Source organism: Lepidothrix coronata, unplaced genomic scaffold, assembly GCF_001604755.1.
Source record: "Lepidothrix coronata isolate B3197 unplaced genomic scaffold, Lepidothrix_coronata-1.0 Scaffold27, whole genome shotgun sequence".
NCBI classification, from domain to species: Eukaryota; Metazoa; Chordata; class Aves; order Passeriformes; family Pipridae; genus Lepidothrix; species Lepidothrix coronata.
Genome location: NW_016690207.1, coordinates 4,644,871 through 4,665,804, shown reverse-complemented (window position 1 = coordinate 4,665,804; position 20,934 = coordinate 4,644,871). Strand labels below are relative to the sequence as shown.

Sequence of the window (20,934 nt, the reverse complement as noted above, 5' to 3'; positions counted from 1 at the left end):
TAATGCCCGTTCCTCATGGACAGAGAGCTGGGGGGGAGCAGGGGAAGAGCACTGCCACTCTCCAGGGGCTGAGGGGAGAGCAGGAGAATGGGACATGGCCGTTCTGGCTGGTTTGGGGGAGGGAAACTGAGGTCCTGTGCAGAATTTTAGCAGGACAGTGTGTGCTGATGGACCAGATGAGCAATGTCATGGATACTTGCTGTTCCTTGGTATGGGAGACTCCAGATTGACTGGAAAGGGCTATTTACAGGCACATCCACTCGAGATACAGGTCCTAAACTAGATCTGTGCACCTCGTCTTAGGTAAGTCCTACCTACACACAGGTCATGGCTGGCAGGACTGTCCCCATGCAGAAAAGTCCCCACCTCCAGTCTCTGTGGCCGTAGGCTCTGGGTATCTTATAATTTTATGTCTTGATGTGTTTTTAATGAGCCTGCAAGGATGAGAAATCCTTGTCATTGTGTTGATGGAGAGATGAGACCCAACGAGACTGAGGGTTTTGCCCAGGAGCGCTGTGGCAGAGCAGGCATCAATCCATCCTTCTCTACAGCCCGTTCACCCGCAGCAAGGAGGCTTTTCTATCACTGAAAAAACCCAGAATTTCACAAATCATGATTTTCTCTCGGGGTGTGACCCACTGGAGAAAAGATCCACTGTTGCCCTGCATCCCTCAGGTCCCAGGCTGGTCCCCACCAGCCCAAAGCTTCTGCCGGGGGACCGCTAACGAGGACGAGGGAGTGTGGGGACGAGCGTGAGGACAGACGGGGAGAGGAGAGCTGCTGTCAAATCCCTCTCTCGCCCTTTCTGCTCTGAAGTTCACTTGTAATATTTTCCTCGGCTCGGGCTGCTAATGCGTTTTGTTCTCCAGAGTGCGCGTGGCCTGACTTCCCGCGCAGCCTTTAATTAGTTTCTGGATGATGACATCTCCTCCGAGAATCACCTCGGCGTGTCCCTCCGACCTCGGGGGGAGATAAAGGAATCTAATAAAGACATTCAGCATTTCGAGGTGATGGGTTTGACAAGCCTTGTATTAACCACGAGTCGCGTTCCAACTTTCCGGGGTGCCGTCGGCACGGCGCGGCTCGTCCTCGCGCGGGGGCTTTTCCCACGGGGGTCTTCGCTGGCACCCAGTGGAACGAGAGGAGCTGAGGACCCCGTGTCCCCTGAGCAGGGTGTGACAGAGCCACTGTCACTGTGATGGTCACCATGGAGGCAGTGGTGAGAGAGGCTGTCGTGCCTTGAGGAGAGGTGTCAATAAGGCTGGAAAAATGATGCAGGTGTCTTAAGGATTTGAGATCCTTCAATTTTCTGCCTTTCATGAGGCGTTGCTTGGCTTGCAGGGGGAATCCCAGGTGGCTCGGGGTGCAAAAACTGGAAACTAGATCCGTGCGGCGTGTGTGGAGTTGAAAATGAGATCTGTCTAGACAGGGAGCTGAACTGCCAAACACTGCTTGTTTGGCTGCATTTCTTCATGGATAATAAAGCAAAAACTTTACTTTTACATCTTTCTTCTTGTTTTCTTTTCATTCAGCATCATTGGACTCATTTTAGAGGAGGTAATGAAGCCCAGAGCAGTGCCACGACTTCCTTCGGGCATTGTAACATGAGCCCAGAACTCTCCCAGACCTGAGCGAGGGATTCTGCCTCCTCTTAAAGCCGCTTATTAACAGTCATGCAAGCAAATTCTAGTTTGATTCCCCACAGGTCTGGGGCTCGGTAGAGGGGTTTTCTTCCTTTTTGTGGTAGGAAAAAGGATGCAGATCCTTTCAGAAATTTGATGGCAGGGGAGTGACTCTAGAGAGGCAGCACCCTGACTCCTTAGGGAGCTGCTCTTCCTCCAGGCTGGTAAACCTGGACCCATCTGAAAGTCAGGAAAAAGTCTTTGTGCTGGAGTCCTGCCTCTCCCATCACGCCAGGTTTACTCTGGTGTATCCCTCGTTGACTGCAGCAGTATTGCTGATTTATGCTGTCGTAAGTGGAATCAGATTGGGCTCCCTTTTGGCACTTAGCTGTAAAGTTTGTCTGCAGAAACCCTGCTGTTTATGAGGTGAATTATACCCGCGCTCACAAATACTTTACTAATGAATGATTGGGAACGTCTTGGTTCCCCCCTCCTCCTCTGAGTTATTGGGATGCCGTGCTGTATAACCTGCTGCAGAGACGGGCGGAAAAAATCTCGTGTCCTCCAAGCTTTGCTGCAACAGGAGCCGTTACCTGCCTGGGAAATCATTCAGACACATCTCGGTGCCGTGTGACACATCTCATTACGCCTCGCTTTAAAACGAGCAATTGTCATTAGTTATTTATTAATTGCTTATTAAGGTTGTTATGTATGTCCTCTTCGTTTCCAGCCGCCTTTCTTCACGGCTGTGCCTGCTGCCAGGTTTGTGAAGAGGGGGGATCGATCCCTGGGCAAAGCTGGGCCAAACATGGGAAGGGGGGGATGGTGCCAGCCCGGGGTCCAGGCAGCCCTGGGGGGAAGGATCAGCACACAAGGGGGTTGTGTACAAATCTATGTGACCAAGCAGGCTCTAAGGCTGTGTTTGCCCTTCCTCACACCCTGTGGGCATCCTCAAAAGGGCTCCTGAGCTGGGAGCATATGATGGAAGGATGATGTGATGAAAGGATGATAGGATGGAAGGTTGGCATGATGCAAGGACAAAGCCCTCTCTGCTTTTCTCTTAATTATAATTGTGTTAAAGCAGCACAAACTGATTTAAAAGCCCATTATAACACACCTGTAATTGAAGGCACAGGGCTCTCAATTTGCTCCCTAAAGGCAGAAAGCTTTGGAACACAAAGGAGGGAGAAGGCATAATGGAGGTGCCTGGCACTGCAGCAGCTGGAGCATTGTTCCTTCTCTGACCTGGGAGCTGCAAACCACTCTGGTTACAACCTGTAGGAATCCTGGAGCCTTGTGCTTGATCCCATCTGACTTTTGCAGATCCCTCGAATCTTGGAGTGGGGGCTTGGTTTGACTCACAGCATTGCTGCAAGGATACCCAGCACAGCCAGGACTCCCCCTCCCCAGATCCCACAGGCAGGACCTATGGTAGCAAACTCTGTAAAACACAGGGAATTCTGTGTGTGACAGCAGTAAGAAGCTGTTATTAAAGCAGGAGCAGCGTCAGGCTGATGCTCAGGAAGCTGCCAGTGCACATCACAGATCGCCTGCAGAACGCAAGTCTGACTCTGCCTCTTTTTCTTTCTTCCAGACACTTTTATAGTTGTTCTTTGTTGTTCCCTTTGATCTGGAGCAGATGCTACTCGTGCTGGAAGATGGAGGTTTGCATGTTTTATGAAGGGGAAGCAGGCACTGCGAGGCTTCCCGGGAAAGCTGCTCGCTCCCAGGCTGTGCCGGGGGCTGCGAGTCCCCTTCTCTGGGATAACACCTGCTCTGCCTCACTGCCACACCAGAAGGGGTTTGCAGGTCTGGGAAGGTCACAGGTGTATTTCTGCACTACTTCCTTGATTCCCAAAAGTGGGTAGAAAGGGGGTGGTTCAGGCAAAAATATGCAGTTACTCCTTGAAAGGCCCCCAGCTTGGTGAGGCTCATCTGAGGTCTCCTTCCCAGTCTCTGGTGGAGAGGTTGTTCCACATCCCCACTTCTCTTGTACTCAGGGGATTCCTTGCCTGATGCATGGCTGAAATTTGGGGTGCCAGGGGTGTCAGGGAGAGGGAAGCCCAGGCAAGCAGCAGGGTCATGCGTGCAGGAGGGTTGGTGGGGAGGTGATCACATGGAGATGGCAGGGCCTGAGCAACGAGGCAAAGCTGGGGACGTTTATGTAATTTGGGATAAGCTATAAAAGGCAGCTGGAGGAGTAATCAAGGATCAGTCCTGCAGTGAGTGTCGTGGGAGAGGCAGCAGAGGAGGTGGTGTAGGTGCAAGGGGAGCCCTGCAGCATTCCCGGGAGATGAAGATCCGTGCGCAGCGCTGCCGTGGGGTACGTGCTTGGGATAAGTGAGCTTTTGCACCTGTGCTGGCTCTGGAGCGGGTGTTTGGAGGTGAAAGCATAGCAGGGATATTGTCTGTGCCAGTGGCAGGAGGGTGTCTGTGCGCCAGGGAATCTATCTGTGGAGGCAAGCACATATGCTTGGCTCCGTAAGGACATATATCACCTGACTGAACACCCTCGAACGTGTGACGCGCCAGATGGTTTGGTTAAATATTTAAGCAAGCTGCTTTCTGTCCTGGGGACTCCATGTGTGCGAGGAGTCAAGCTGGGGGCACGCCCTGGGCACCTGTGGAGGGCTGAGAGCAGCCCAGAGACCTCCCCCAGCACCCTGGCAGGGTTGGGGAGGGAGGGGAAAAAGAATTTGGATGGATAAACCACCATCCTGCCTCTGGGGAAGTCTGTGCTGTGTCACTGGAGCAGCTTGGCCAACACTGCCATGTTTAATCACTCCTGAGCAAGGGAGATGCTGAACACAAAAGGACTGCCCGCAAGGAGAGGGTTCCCGCCTGGGAAGCCTGCATTTACTTAGCTTTATTTATTTATTCATTCCCAAAGGGGCACAGCTCCATCTGCATCCTGCTTTCGGCACAGGAAATGTCTCCTCTGCCCCAGTGCTGCAGAAATGGCAGCTGATGGTGAAAGCCCTTTAATGCAGAGGGAATGGAAGAAGCGATGACTGTTAAATAATATTAAATATATTCTTGGATCACTTTATTAAGGTTTCCCTCCCCGGTGTGGTAAAGGCTTTACAACACACCTGTTCAGCCTCCAGAAAGGCATTTAGAGTAGTTTGTGTGGTTAAATATTCAAACATTTAATTAGCATACAATACCCACCGTGTTAAATCCTACCACTGCATAGTTCATTCCAGGGTTAGTTAACAGCTCCGATGATGTTGTTCCTCTGGTTTGCTTCCCAGCCATTCCTGCCTCCTCTCATTCCAGATGGGACACAGGGAATTGCATCTCCCTGAGAGTGTCCTGAACTTGCTGGACTCCGGTGGGCTTTTTCCTTGGTGCTTGAGCTGCTTTTCATAGAATCATGCAATGGCTTGGGTTGGAAGGAACCTAAAAAACAACCCAATCCAACCCCTGCCATGGGCAGGGACACCTTCCACTAGCCCAGGTTGCTCCAGGCCCTGTCCAACCTGGCCTTGGGCACTTCCAGTGATGGGGCAGCCACAGCTTCTCTGGGCAACCTGTGCCAGGGCCTCACCACCCTCACTGTAAAAAACTTCTTGTATCTGTTCTAAATCAACCCTCCTCAGGTAAAACCATTCCCCCTTGTCCTGTCAATGAAACCCAAGTTTAATTTATTTTGATTATGTTTTGTAATCTGGTCACTTGAGTTCTTTTCTCTCTCCTGGGTGGGAGCAAACCTGCCTGTGCAGTTCCAGAGTAGCAGCTCAAAGTCTGACTTAATTTTTTATTTTTTTTTTAAAGTCTCTGCAAAACAAGTTGAATTGGGTCGAGGTGGATTCAGCAGTTAAAAACATCAGAAGGGTTCCTCTGTGATGCAGCAAACAGCACATTAAAGGTTACGGATGCTGCTCTAGTTTGTCAGGACTTAGAGCTGGAAGCTATTGGTGCTTCCCAGGCAATGGTGGGTGATCCACTTGTCTGTGCTTGTCTCTTCCCACCTCTCCAAAATGGCAGTGGTAATACCACCATGGCCTATTTTTGTTGTCCAGCCCATAAGCTTCATGTTTTTAAAGCACACGTGGATTTCCTGGCTGGCAGTCCCAGCAGGAACACAGCAGGGTAATCAGAGCACTGCTGTAATTAACTGCTTCTCCTCAGTGGAATACCTGGCCATGGGCAGAGCATCTCCCAGCTCTGGGTGGCCCCAGGAGAGCTGTGCTGTCCCCTTAATGACACCGATGCATATTAATGTTTCTTTTGGTGTCATCTTCTTGCCCTCCACTGTCCTGCCCCAGAGCCCCCACTTTGGGAGCATCTGATCCATAGTTGTTCTCCAGTGCATGATTAGCAGATTAGCCATTGTGCCCAGAGCAGCAAAAAAAATGAACTCCCAGAAGCCCTTCAAAACAGAGAATAATTCATTACCCACCTTGATTTCCACTTAAAATGTACTTTAACTACACTTCAGACTACAAACCCTAAATCACCATCATGTTCACAAAAAATCCATCATTTTTTATTTTACTGCACGGCACTGGCATGACATAATCCCTTCCAGAGCGTCTTGGAGTGCTTTACGGATCAATAAATTACTTACCTGCACAGCAGAGGCATTGCGTGCAAGGCCATTGCAGTCATTCCGGCTCGGAGCAGCCCGGGAAGGTGTGGGAGGTGGGGAGAGGCAGGGAAGGGATGCTCAGGAGTGAGGGGTCCAAGCCAGGAACAGGGGTGTTGCGACGGTCTGGGCTGCAGCTGGGGGCGGGGTGATGGATGGGGCTCGCCCAGGAAGGCTGGAAGGAGCAGGATGCTTTGCAAGTGATTTGTGCCTCTCCTGCAAAGCGCCGCGGCGGGGGCCAATCCACTGCTGGGCTCCCGAGAAAGCTTGGAAATAAACCCAGGAAGGTGATGGTCTTTATTATGTTCTGCAGGTGCAGGCTGATAAGAGCAGCCGATCGTTTTTCCTTGTACAGCCCCACCATGGTGCTCCTGGAAACCTCAGCCCTCCCTGGCAGCCGCACCGTGTCCTCTGCTCACACAGCAACAGGAGCCCAGTGCTCCCTGCTTGCTCCTCATCCCTTTCCAGCCCCCTCTTCATCTCCCCCTGTCCTCTCCTTAGTCCTGGACTCCTGAGATCTGACCCTCTCTTGAGTGTTCATGATGGCAGTGCCAGTGCAGTGGTATGGCTTCCATCCCCATGGAATTTCCCTTCCTTTGCACGCTGGTAGAACTTACAGGCTCCTTGGCAGACTCATTGTCTCCATGCCCAGCTTCTCTTGGTGCTTCTCTGGTTACAAGGGCCTGGCAGAGATCCTGCACAGCTGCAGGAGTTTGAAGGGGTGGATGGTGTTTTCTCGGGATGCAGCTCTGCTGGGAAGGGTTTGTCATGGCTGAGAGGACACAAGGAGTGCTGGAAGTGGGATAGGAAGAAGCACTGTCTCACACACTGTGGAGGTGCTGAGGAGGAGCTTCTCGAGCCTCCCTAAAATGGCTGAATCCCCTCTGGCTACAATTTTTTCCCACTTCAGCCCTGTCTTCTCTGCCCCCTCTTTTCCCTGTGAGCTCCTGTCAAGTCTGATGAGACTGATGGGCTACTGCATAGCTTGTCAAGGTGGAGGGAAATACAGTCTCTGTCACCCACAGCTTGAGATTTGAGTTGGAGCAGAACTGGTTTTAATTTCCTTCTCCTCTTTGCGTCATTGCAGTGTCTCCAAAAATCACCGAGATCTCTCCTGACATCTCCATCAATGAGGGCGGCAACGTCAGCCTCACCTGCATAGCCACGGGCAGGCCAGATCCAACAATCACCTGGAGACATATCTCACCCAAAGGTAAGAACCAAACATTCCCAGAGATATTTTGGGAGGGGCACAGCAGCATTTGTGAGCAGCCAGAGAGGCGTCAGTGGCTGGTGAAGGTGAAGTTGCAAAGTGAAGGTGAAGTGAATGGAAAAGATGTGACTGAATGCAGGAGTTGTTGACTTTGGTAGAGGAACATCCATCTTGGTGGTCTGGAAGGACAGGTTATGGTTTTGGTCAGGTGGAGGACTGGCTGTAGGTGCCAGGTTGGGTTTGTTGTGCTCAGAGAATCGGGGAATACCCTGAGTTGGAAGGGACCCACGAGGATCGTGGAGCTCCTGCACGGGGCACCCCCACTGTGCATTCAGCGTGCTTGTCTGGCCCTGTTTTGAGAAGTTTTCAGGCAATTCTTACACGTTGCTTCAAAGGAAGATTGTAAATAATGCAAATGAGCAGGAAAACACATGAAGCATTAATTGGTGGCCTTGTTAATTGGTAAGCAAAGCCTCAGCAGAACTGTGTGGGTGTGACTGCTGGGAAGCAAATTCCCATGCGTTCCGGAGCGTATAATTTCAAACCCTTTCCCCAGCTGCTTTTTGGCCTCTGCTTTGCATTTTGCTGCCCTGTTATCCCCCCGTGGCCGCGAGGATCTCGTGGGTGAGCTGGGGGTGGGATCCGGGGGGCTCTGGCTGGGATGAGCCATGCGGCCGAGCGTCGCTGCCTGGCTCTGCTCCTCTGATCCTGTCTAAGCGCTTCAGTTCCACCTCAGAGTCGTGTTTCCCCTGAGGTTTTACCGCTGTGGGCTGTTGTTGCAGACAACTGCCTCGAGTTCTCCTCGGGGACACCCGTCCGGGCTGTCCGGCCGGAGGAGGCGGCGCAGGGGTGGCAGTGACGGATGGCGCCGTGGCCGCTCCTCCTGTCGCTGCCTGGCGATGGCTGAGCTGTCTCGCTGCAGCTCCATTGATTTTTTTTTTGCCGTTTGTCTGCGCTGGAGGGAACGGCTGGGCCTGATCCATCACTCCCCGAAGCCCAGGCACAGAGCGAGCTGAGTTGGTGGCATCTCAGCCCCTTCCCCCGACAGGAGTCTCTGTAAAAACTGTTCCCCCAGTGCACGTGTTGCCTCATCCACTGTAGGTGATCTTGCTTCCAGCAAGATGTCTTCAGTTGAGGTCTCTGCATGGATAACTGATGAAACTCAGGGTGTAGATCCGTGTGCTCCTCCCCACCCCTGAGTGTCTCTATGGAATCAAAGTTGTCACCACCAGGCAGCATTTATGGTTGAGGCAGTCCATGTGCTCCCACCTCAAAGTCTTTTCTTCCTCCTCTTCCCCTTGTCTACCCTGACAACATGTTTTTGTTTTGCTCAGCCTCCTCACCGCCTGTTTGTCACATGCATCTTGTTTTCCCCACAGCTCCACTCACCTTCCCACATCCTCTCCAGCTCCCCCAGGACCCTCTTCTCCCACTCCCGTGCCCCTCACTGCCTTCTCCCACACACCATCCATCCTCTCCTAACCAGGCTCCCAGCTCCTGATGCCTCTGTCTTTCACGAGGGCTATTTTCTGTGTTTGCTGCCATCCAGCAGGTTTTTTTCCCCAGGGAATCTTTACCTGCGCTTGAACCAGATGTTTCCATTTTACTTAGGACTTAGCTGCTATGGAAACTGAGGATGCACCAGGAGAGGAAGAGTGAGCTAATCAGAAATTACCTGTGGCGCTGTGTAATTTGCAGCAGCAGCTCTTTCCTGATTTTGGCCATGATTAGGCATTCTGCTTTCAAAACTCAAAGGGAACAAATGATCACAGAGATTTACTTGAGCCTGGTCTCCTGCTGATGAGAGGTGCTGAGCCCAGAGGTGAGCCAGGACAACTTCCATGGCTGTCCATCTCCATGGGCAGCTCCTCTGTCTATGGATCTGCCAAGCCACCAAGGGGAACCTCTACTTCCCCATTTTGCATTCACCACACGCAGCAAAGACGAGGATGGGAAGCGTGAGGACTGAAATGAGAGCCAGGGAAGATGCATAGAGGTGCTATAGCAGGTGCCAGGATGGTATCCCTTTTCCTAGTAGGATATACTCTAATTTGGAGAGCTGGGAGCAAGTGAAACCCAAAGCTTGCTGCTGGCCTCTCTCTTAGTTGTTGGTCCACTACTCGTCCCACGGGAAGTGTCGAGTGAGACGCCTCCTGTTCCTTCTCGCCGTCTTCCTCCGTCTCGCTTGGAGAGGTGGAGGAAAGGGATGAGGGAGAATTGGTTCAGGGAGTGCTGGTGCATAATTTAAGGGTTTACACAGCGGATGGTAAGCAGCTCTCACCGACATCGCTGGGGACAGGCTGTGCCAGCGCTGTCTGTGCCAGGCACGGGCACCCCGGGAGCTGAAGGACTGATCCCATGCTGCTGCTGCTGCTCCGTGCAAAGGCACTTCACGGGGTTTATTATTTCCTTGGCAGCTGGGAGCCCACTGCACAGCTCCTGGGGGGAAATGGAGTAAATAAGAGTGTTTGCTCACCAGGGCAGCGCATGATCAGGTCCTTCAGAGGATTTACACCCAGAGCAGCACAGCTCCCTGAGGACTGATCCCACTGGAGACCCTTTTCCAGCCACTCCAGGCTCCCCCGACCACTCAGCTGTTCCCTCTCTGCTCTGATGAATATGTGTTTAGTGGCTTAGGCTGGTGAACTCTGCTGAATGTTCCTGTCTGCAGTTGTTGCCATGTTCTGGGAGGCTGGTTTTTGAGGCTCTGTTTGGTTTGGGGGCTGGGGGAGTTCCTGCAGCTGGGCTGAGGAGAGCATTTTCATGGGATAACTCAAGAGCTGAGTGAACCTGAGCAAGAGAGTTTTCTGCCAGTGAATCACAAGAGTGCTGGTCCCATCAGTGCCTCCATCACTGATCAGAGCCTTGCATGATGCCTGGCCCTACCTGTGCCCATCTCCTGCCAAGAGCAAAAGCAGGATGCTGGCTCTGGAGAAGGATTTTTTAAACCCGTGACCAGTCCAACCAATGTGTACAGTCTATCTTCTGTCCCTCTGCCTCACCCCCTCTGTCCTATTTTATTTCTTCTCCCACTAATGCTGTACTAACCCACAGCAACTCCCATTAATGCAGCTGAACAGGCTAAGGCAGAAAAAGAAGAGGATTTGGTGGAGTCTCAGCTTCTTCTGCCTCTCCAGAGGAGGCCTAACTGCTTTGAGGCTCTGTCCTGGGCTTGGCTGCTCCAACTGGCAGCACAAGTGTCAGCTGAGCTGCCAGGCACTGAGGCTTCAAAACGCAGCTCACCAAAACCATATGGGGATGCCAAGCTCTGGCATGGGATGGGGCTGTTCCATCCCTTCTTGGCACCCCTGTCAGGCCAAGACTACTGAGATGGCAATCAAGGGAGGCATCTTCAGCAGGGTGGAGAGAGGGGAAAAAGGCAAAGAGGGAGAGAAGGATGTGGATAACCATGGTCTGGATGTAACACCCAGCAGGAAGGCAGCAGCATCTTTCCAGAGGAGGTGGAATTTGTGGAGAGGACTTGGCTTCAGGGGTCTGAAAGGCAGCACTGTGTGTGCCCATGAGCATTCATTTTGCACCCTTAGGTGCTGAGCATCTCTATGTTTCCAAGGCTTTGGATGTATCACAGCCCTGCAGTGCCAATGCCATCTGTAAACTGCAGCGAGGTCTAGTTACTAGCCTGGTTTTGGTCACTCAGGTGTTTCCATAGTTACTGGGCTTTTTATTTATTTTTTTGGGGTAACTCTGATGTTGTCATGGCGATTGTCAGACCAGTTTTCCTTTCTCAGTGGATGAAGGCTGGGATTTCTTGGCATCCCGGGCTGCCGGGCTCAGGGTGACGCCAGAGCCCTGGCAGAGCGAGTGGCACCATGTTGAGCTGTCCAGGGGATATTTATCTGTGCTGCAGACACGAGACTCGTCATGCCTCCCATTTAGCTCAGGAAACGTGCCAAGGAATTGAAGTGAGGGATCTTCCAGGAGGGATGAAGGCTCGGCAGCCTCTGTCCCAGGAGGAGCAGGCATGGCTCAGCAGTAATGAGGGGGAGGCAAAGTGTGGTTATCCTGCCATGCCAGGGCCAGGGGCACAAAGAAAGGGTGTAAAAGTAGGTGTGGGCACGTGGATCCCTCCACTGGCTCATCCGCCTGGCCCCACACAGACATCCTGAGCCAGAGGCTGCATCCAAGTCGTCATCCTTAACAACCCTTGATGGACTTTTCTGCCACGGTTTTGTCTAATTGCTTTTTGATTATTGCTGTAGTATGATGGATTCTGGTGTGAGGCTTAAGACAGCGGCTGCCAGGGTAGGAAAACATTATGGTTTGGCTTGATGGTGTATTTACTTGTGAGAGGTTTGATCGAGAGGTCTCTGTAGCGGGAATCCCTCATTAATCTCAGGATTAAGCTGGGTGCTGAAAGCTGGATCCTGTGCGGAGTCTGAGCAGTCATTTGTGGGGCAGGTGACACCTTGTTGCTTCAAGGCAGAGACAGGGGAGATCCTCAGAGAATCCCTACGTTACCACATCCCAGATATCCCCTGATCAGTCCTTTTAACCTCCGTGGCTTCCCTGGAAGAGGTACAATGGCAGTCCCTTGTCTCACAGAACCAATGGGAGGATAAATATGTTCCAGACGTGAGATACTCAGACACAGCAGTGATCACAGCTCATATATGCACTTAAGATAGATGAGACACAGTGGCCTGATGTGGCAGAGGTCTCATGAGATCATCTGTCTATACATCAGCAGCAAACCAGCAAAGGGACTCTGGGAGAAGTCTGGTATATTTGGATATATTGATTCTCTCTGGCTCTTGGCGCGGCTTAAAACAAGAGGACAAACAACTGCAAAAAATATCCAGCTGGAAGACTTGCTTGTCCCTGGGAAGGGGACACATTGTCCCATCTCAGAGGTTTGTCCATTAAGCACTTTGCCTGCTGTCTTCATCTTTCCAGGATCCTCCCAGGAGGGAAGGCATATGGGATATTTGTAGGCTGGACACCAGATCTGGCTCCAGAGAGAAGGGGGAACCACTTGGGTGGGAAAATCTCCATCTGCTTCTGTGCTGCCTTGTCCCTCACTGTGATCAGCTCCGTGTCCCATGAGATCACTCCCTTTAACCCTGCCTCAAGTCACCTAATTAACTGAAGACCAGAGAGTCGTGTTCTCTGCTGGCCCTTTTATCAGGGAAATACCTCTAGGAGGGAGCAGATGGTTTCTGTAAGGCTGCTCCTTGTTCATCACAGGTCTCGTGTCTCTGCACTGCCTCTTGTCTCCTTTGGAGACATTGTTGTGTGAGCCAACAATGCAAGTGGTGTGTCAAAGAAGGGATGTGAGTCCTGCTGCATCTGTATGATGGAGCACTGAGCCTGCCCTGCTCCGTGGGCTCTGCGTTGGGTTGGGATGGGTTTGGTTGGGATGGCCACCATGCTGTCCCACCTCCCCTTTTTGCACGTGTCCCTCCTGTCTTTTGATGGCCAGTTGACTCAGTAGGGATTCCGCTGACTCACTCAGTGGCCAAGAACCTTGTCCTCCTTCCAAGAGGCAGTTGCAGGCCTGGCCTCCAGCTCTATTAACTGAAGCATTCCAACCGGCTCCAATCCTGTCGGCAGCTCAACCGTCCCCTTGTTTACTGTTGAAATAATTACTGCTTTGCCATAATATTAGCTCTGAGCCGTGACTCCATTACCATTATCGCCGGAATATTACCCATTTATTATCTCCCAGCAACCCTGGAAGATGAACACTAGGCTTCAGAGACCAATTGTTTTACAACAGACAGGATCTTGGTGTGCATTGTTTAATGAGGTAAACTACATTATAGCCGGCATTAATTTGGCTGCGGTGCACTCCACTAAATCACTGTTAACCTGTAAATCTGCCACCGGTTTTGATACTCCTTTAATCAGTGTGTGCTGGACAGATCGGCTGGGCAAAGGGTCAACAGTGGTCCAACTCTGTTTGTATCATGTAGGGTATTGAAACAGGTGAAAGAAATAGGTTGAAGGGGTCATGGGGAAGCAGGACTTTGGGATGGACACTAGTTTTGTGTGTGGTTGTGGTGAAGGAGGCAACTGGAGTTGCCAGGGGTCATTTGAGAAAGCTGTGGGCGTGTGCTATGACCAGCAACCAGATCCTGACAGGAGGAGGGTGAATATTTAGCCCGTTGGGCACCAGCAGCTTCCCCATCTGCTCCCATGGGAGTGGGATCTGGCCCAGCAGGAACCAGAATCTGGTGGCATCACGTCATGGGCTCCAGGTTTTGCTTTCCCAAGGAGTGACTAAAACTCAGTGTGCCATGTGGGTAGCTCCTTTTAGCATTTCCCTTCCTGATGCTTTTTCAAAGCAATGGGAGATCATGTACTTTTATGTGTATAAAAGTAATATTTTTGATTCCCCGCATGGTGGAAATGAACTCTCGGAGCTGATCTGTTCACATATTTAGCATAACCACCTTTAAAATATGCATCTTGGTACGAAAATAACGAGACCCCTTCCAGCTACAAATGAGGCAATGTTTTCCCCTTAAGAAAAGAGGGGAAAAAACCACCTTGGCTTCAGTATATTCCCTGAATGCAGCTTTGCAATGTCACACTTTCCCTCCTTGCCGGAGGCAGAGCGGGATTTCACTCCTCATGGCACCGTGCAGAAGCAGCCAGTTGCTGCCCTATCGAGGGGGGGAAAGCAGGGAGCGCTGCCTGCACGTCCAGATTTTGTGTTTTGTCTTATCCTGTTGATCACTGACTACCTTTGCAACAAAGGTGAGACCCTCTGAGGTGTTGCAAATGCCCTGATCTGTGCTCTGCATCCCTTCTCCATCCCCAGCATCACCCCACGGGAAGATGAGAATGTGTTACTATTTCTTTGGCGTAGTGGGACAAGGCAGACAAAACCCAACATGCCACCAGTGTCAGCTAGTTGGATTTGCTGCCTCTTCTTTAGTGCTGAACACAACTCCCTCCTTCCCTGATAAATGCGTGGCTTTGTGTCACTCCCTGCCTGGGACTCTCCTTTCATTCAGCTGGCCTGGGCAAGAGCAAGGGACGGGAGCGTCTGAGATTCCAGAGATCTCCACACAAATTAAAACCTTTTATCAGCCCCTCATAGCTGTGCAAACTAATTATATTTGGGCCAAACTTTGCCAGCGACTCCCCTGAGGTATTATTATAAAAATCTGAGCTGTGGAAATGCGTCCCCATTCTGTCAACACCAGGTCGCTTCAGCTATAGAAAACTCTGCTCCGGCTCCTTTTAGCTCCCGTGATGTGCTTTGCATAAGCTACTGCCGTTGTTTTTGGGGAGGAGAGAGCCCAGCTGGGCTCTGACATGTGGCCCAGGTCTGCTGAGCCAAGGGCAGGGCTGGGGTGGGGGGAATAGCACTCAAAGATTTCACAGAATCAAGGTTGGAAGGGATCTTTAAGATCATCCAGTCGAGCTACCCACCCAGCACCACCTCTGTAGTGTGAACAGGGACCTAAAAAACTCTTGGGATGCCTGTACTGGTGATGAAAAGGGTCCCCAAAAACTCCAGGGACCCCCAAATATGGGGTGAAAAAGTTCCCCAAAACCACCTGGGATTCCCAAACTGTGGCTGAAGAGGGTCCATAATCCCCTGGGATCCTTTATTTGCACAAGCCCTGCTTGCCTGGCTCATTCTCCCACTGCTCTCCTGTGGCTATCAGCGTGGCCTTGGGGCTGTGAGTGCACGCATGGGGTGGCTACTTCCATCCCTGGAGAGATGGGACATGAGGAGGAGGGTGGGAGGGATATTAGAGAGGTGGGGATACCCAAACCCCAACAGGCAGGTGTTGGGAAGAGGCAGCACAAGGAGAAAGCGCATGAGCCTGCACGTGGATGGTTTTCCTAGTGCTGGCACCTTGCTGGGGGGCTTCTGGTGGTGTTGGAGCTGGTTTCCATGCAAATTTTTTCTTTCTTTTTCCTGGCATTACCATTTGCTCCATTCCTTGCCTTGTAATCTTGCTGCTGAGCTTGCGTGGGGCAGGGCACTGAGGCCAAAGACATCCCTCTTGTTCTCCCACCTGCGCTGTCCGTAGATGGAGGCAGCACAAGGAAATGCTTGGAGCCAAACTTCCCAGTGGGAAGGAGGTTTTTGGCCCCTGCCACCACAGGAGCACTGTCCTTGTGCTCCTCCTCAGGCACAGATTGCCAGCTAATGGGGCGGAGCCAGTGCGAGCACTCTCCATTAATGGAGCAGAATATCAACAGAATAAAGCCTTCATTTCCTGGGCTATGGTTTCATTATTAATATACTTTACAGTTCACAGGTTGTTCATTTGCTTCCATGTTTTCTCAGCTGGTGTAATCTGCAGCGCAGAGTGAGAAGAGTCATAAAATTTCCATTTCCAGTTGAATGTGCGTCCAATTCGCCGTGAAATGTTTCTCTCTGTCGTGAATATTAAGTGCCCGAGGAGTTGGTAGCCATGGGATTAGGCAGGGCAGGTTGCCAGCCCCTCTCTGTGTCCCAGGGGTGCGGGAGAGAAGTGGGTGTAGAGAAGGAAAGGTGACAAGGCAACGTGTGGGGTCTGAGGGAAGGACTGTGTGGTGGAGGGAGGAAGAGGGAAAAGGGGAGGAGAGTGAGGATGGAGAGAAAGGGAGGAAATCGGGAGAGTGGCACGAACTGGCTTCAGGGTGGATGTAGTGGGCAAGGGATGCTCTAACAGAGCAGACTTGTGCTCCACCTCCTTGCTCCCCATCCCATGACCTTGATACTCATCAGGGAAGATGTTGCACCAGTGTTTGCTCCGGTTTATAGATCAGTTGTTGATATCTGTGCTCGGTCACTGCCGTGGGCTTTGAGGTTGTGCCCTTCCCCTGGCCTGAACATGGTTAGAGAGTTTCCTTGTCTCTGGCGAAGCTGAGAAATGCTGCTGTGCTTGTAATGGCAAGGAGGTGAAACGTGCTGGTGAACTGGAGCTGCTCCGCTGCCCTGCACCAAGCTGAAGAACAGCAGTGAGCAGCCACAGAGTTGCAGGCACTGTTGCAGTCAGAGAAAAAGGGCTTTCCACGTGAATTCGAGGGGAAAAAAATCGTGTTCTGCTCTTGTTACACACCCAGCATGAAATTTGTTGTGTGTTTAGTGTATTCTTTTATGGCTTGTAGCAAAGCGAAGGCGGGAGTTGGGGCGGGTGGTCGTGCCCTGTGGCTGGGCAGGTGGTGGGACCAGCGGTGGTGCCACAGCTGCAGTGCCACTGGCAGTGGGCACATCTGGCAGCACAGCTGGCACGTTGCTTGCAGCTGGAGGTGGTGGGGGATGTGTGCCCTGGTTACCCCCCCTGTCCTTGCAATAGTGGTGCAGGATGTGGTGTGACTGCCGGGGGAATGGGACAAAAAGCCAAACTGTGGTGCTGTGCCCAGGCCATGGGGATGATTCAGGCACTGCCTAGAGCCGATGGCACCGTTTCCTTCCGACTCTTTGCTGAAATGACTTCAGCCACAGCATTCCTCACTGCAGGGGAAAAAAATGCCTCTTCCTTTCCCATCTTCTCTCGGTCGAGTCAAGATAATAATAGTCTTTTTCTGATCCCCTGAACTTTCCCATCTGCTTGGTAAAACAATGGCAATTCTTTTTCCTCCTGGCCTCTCTCTCTGTCTTCCTCTCTTTTATTTTTATTCTCCTACAGTATAATTTAAAACCAGAGCAATGCCGTAGCCCATGGGTTTTTCCCCTTCCTGTGACATGCTGCTGTTATTTAAAATGGCTTTTGCCTTGCAAAGCAATGCCTCTCGCTGCCCTCCCAGCTCCTGTAGCAGGGCCAATACCTTCACAGAGGCCTGAGGGAGGGGGTGGTGGGCTCTAGTGAGGGGGCTCAGCCCTGTCTTCAGTACCCCTGTTCTTCTAATCACCCAGCATCGCCCATCCTTGCAATTCCTGGTGTGACCTCCCACTCCCCATCCCCCCTCCCCAGGCTCAGGGCATCCTCACCAGCCCCCCACAGCCCCAAACCAGTCCATCCCATCACCCCTGCATTTCTCTGGCTTCTCTCAATAAGCCACAATATTGCGAGTGATCCTGCAGAAATGGAGACATCAGTGCCATAAAACACGAGGGACAGAGCAAGGCCACTGGGCTGGAAAATAGCGTGTCTGGAAAAATAAAGATGGGATAAAGATGATGGAGAGGCGACAGCGAGTCTCACCCTGCCATGATTCAGATGGCTCCGGGGGGTGAAGTGAGGTCAGGAGGTCCCAGGGGAAAAGAAGGGGTGGAAAATATCCCACATGTGCAGAAACTCATGGCAGTGACGGCATCTGGACTTTCCGTGAGCTGCCTGCAGGGATATGCGTGGAGAGGGGAAAGTTTTCCAGATCCCCGTGACTTCTTGCCAGCACTGGGGATGGATTTAGCCGGCACTTGATGCTTATTTTTTTACTCTAATGCCATTATGCCACTTGCTTCCCATCCGAGGGATATTTCCCTAATGCGGCTGAAATGCAGCTTAGCTGAGGTTACAGCCATTTAACGCTCTGGATTGCAATTGCTTCTTAAGAGCTTGTCCTACGGAGAAAGCCTGGGGGTTTAAATTTCCAGCCAGAGGGACCCTCCAGTCCAGAGCCAGCAGCTCTTTTTCACACAAATCCAGAGGAAAGCGGGGTGCCTCGGCTTTGGCAGGGGATGGGAATGCTTTCTGCAGAGCAGTGCTGGTTGCACAGAGGGGCCTGTGGTTGGGAAGGGATGTGGTGGATCCCCCGCGGAATTTTTTCGGGTTCTTTGCAAGCCACCTGCAGATATCAGGCAGGAGCCACCTCGTTTCTCGGTGCCTCTGTCCTCGCCAAGCCTTGTGCAGCACAGCTTCTCCTGGAGCCAGCGAGAAAGCTGCCAGAAATGGGCTGAGCTCCAGGGAAGCCAAGTTGCGACAGGATTTAATCGAGGAGCGGCGCTCCCACAAACAGGATGCGTGTGTTTGTCTGAGCGATTTTCTCCAGCAGCATCTGTCACTCTCCAACATCTTGGTATCATTGCAGCAAATTATTTAACCACTGCCCACTGTACCCCATCTGTCAGGCAGCCCCTCCACACGGATGGGGCCTTACCTTCCCGCCTTTCCAGAGGAGCTCACCGGCAAAGGCCGAGCGCCAAACAACAGGACAAATTAAATCAAAAGCACAGCTTCGGCACCCAGGGGGAAAATGCACATCAGCTTTGACTTATTGCACGGCGCACGCTTACAAGAGAGAAGCAGCGGCTTTTGTCACTGCAAGGGGCCATGAAAAATGAATTAGGGCCGCTGCTGGGAGAGGGCACGCAGGAGAATCTTTCATTCCGGCAACGCTGTCCTCTCTCACCTTGGAAGCGGCTACGGGGGGAAAAACAATCGCAGGGAGGAAGGAAAGAAAGGAGAGAGGACTTTGTGTTGGGCATCTCACTGGGAGAGAGCATGGGAGGAAGAGTGTTGGTGCTCAAGCATGAGCACGGAGCTGCTGGGAGATGTTGTCTCCTCAGGAGCTCTCTGGAGGGGACTTGGCTCCGTGGGAGCCTCAGTATTTGGATTTCATGTACCTTTTGGAGACATTCTGGCAAGGAGGCAGAAAAGCTGTGTGGGAAGTGGTTCCCTGCTGGTCACAGCCTCTGCTGAGCATCAGTTCCCCCCTGTGCTACCACAGGCACCACCCCCTCACCCTTCCAGGGGCTGAGGAGAAAGGTGTGCAGGTTATGCTTGTGATAACACATGGGTATCATTGAGAACAGCAGCCCTCTAATGAGCTCTACACCCATCCTTGCTGCAGATCTGACACCACTTAAGTGCTTTGTGAACTGCATCCGTTTTTAATTAGCTCGAACAGGGTGGCATGTGCCCTCTGGACCTTTTCCTGGGGTTTGGTGTCCTTGCCAGCTCCCCAGGAGGAGGCAGGGGCTGGGAGAGGCTGAGGACAGTCGCCGCAGACAGTTTGCTGAGCCTTGAGCTGCCTCTGAGCTCTCCCTCGTGCCAAAATAAAAGGGCTCATTCTTTATTCGACTCATTTACTCCTGAGTTAGAGCCTCGTTCAAGGGTGGTTGGTCCCCGAGTTGTTTTGTTTTGTTTCTTTAAATATTAATTTCCATAATCCATTTATTTCCCAAGGAACTACTTCTCGCAAACAAAAGGTTTAATGCTCCTCTTTTATTCCCGGTAACAAATAAGTTGTCTGAGACGTGCAAACATCCCGGCAGCGGCAGAGCCGTCTGATGGCAAAGAACCGCGCTTAAGGATGCACAGGGAAAGCATCCCTGAGGGATCACAGGTACCACAGCAGCATCTCCCTGGAGATGCTCGCCCGGAGAGGGAGGACAGTGAGCCCGGCTGACACCGGGGAGCCCCCACAGCCTGGGATTCCAATCCTTTGCGTGGAGGCGTCTCCAACGTGCCTTTTTTTGAGATGGAAGATTTGAGAGCCGAAGGCCGGGAAGCACAATAGAAGATAGACTGCTTGTACCTCATTGTCTGGAGAATAGATGGGCTGCGGGCTCCCGGAGAATAGGAGCTGCCACTCAGGTGGCTTTAATAGAACAGGCGGCAGATAGATTTCAATAAAAGAAATGAGTATAAATATTGTTAGCGGAGAATAGAGGGAGAGTGAAAAAGATCTTGTTTAACGAGTCACAGTGGGAAACTTTCAAGGACTTTTAAGCTAAAAACTCTTCACAATGGTGCTATAATGGACAGCTCAGCCGACTTGGCTGCGCTGTGTAGCATCAGTGAGGGGACTGGGCTGGGCAGGTGTCCCTGGGATACCGCAGGGAAAGGCAAGGCAGAGAATCACAGAGTGGTTTGGGTTGGAAGTGACCTTAAGGATCATCTGGTTCCAACCCTTGCCATGGGCAGGGACACCTTCCACTAGCCCAGGTTGCTCCAAGCCCCATCCAACCTGGCCTTGGACACTTCCAGGGATGGGGCAGCCACAGCTTCTCTGGGCAACCTGTGCCAGGGCCTCACCACCCTCCCAGGGAAGAATTTCTTCCCAACATCCCATCTAACCCTGACCTTTGGCAGTGTCTTTGCCTTTCTTGGAGTTGATGCCAATATAGGCTCTGGGCTGTGACCACAGGCTGAGTGACCAGGTGATGTGGTGGCATCTGGAGGGTCTCTGTAAGTCGCATGTCCCAGTGATTTAGTCCCTGATTGCTGCCCACTTAATAGTTACTTATTAGAGTTGTTGTATGAGATATGAGCCCCAGGTGTGGTCTCAGGAATGCACTGAGCAAGTGTAGAAACAAATGCAGGTGCTGTCTCTGTTCTAGCTCTGAGTTGAGCAGGAAGTTGAAGAAAATGTCTTTCCTGGCAGGAAAGAGCAGAGGTTTGGCTGCAGAGCCACTGGCTTTGTGATGGCTCCTGGTTGGAAGTTGTGTTTGCAGGGTGCCTGTTGAAATACCCTTGTCCTGACCCCATGGTCACAGGCAGCTAGAGATGGGACCTTCAGGAATAGTCACCTCTGCTCATTCCAGCACAGTATTGGGTCTGGGAGGGTCCTCCATCCTATCTCGAGGCAAAACATGAGGCACCATCATCTCACCTATGCTCAAAATAGTTGGAAGGAGAAGAAAAACCAAAGCA

General features: G+C 51.8%; 1 protein-coding gene across 6 annotated transcripts in view; it reads left to right on the top strand.

Moving 5' to 3' along the window:
* LOC108494865 (protein CEPU-1) overlaps positions 1–20,934 on the top strand; it is a 358,720-nt gene that overhangs the window by 324,816 nt on the left and 12,970 nt on the right. For all 6 annotated transcript variants that reach the window (XM_017809846.1, XM_017809849.1, XM_017809847.1 and 3 more), the window contains one exon: positions 7,301–7,426. In XM_017809846.1, coding sequence (XP_017665335.1) covers positions 7,301–7,426 — 126 coding nt within the window. The remainder of the gene's footprint in view (positions 1–7,300; positions 7,427–20,934) is intronic.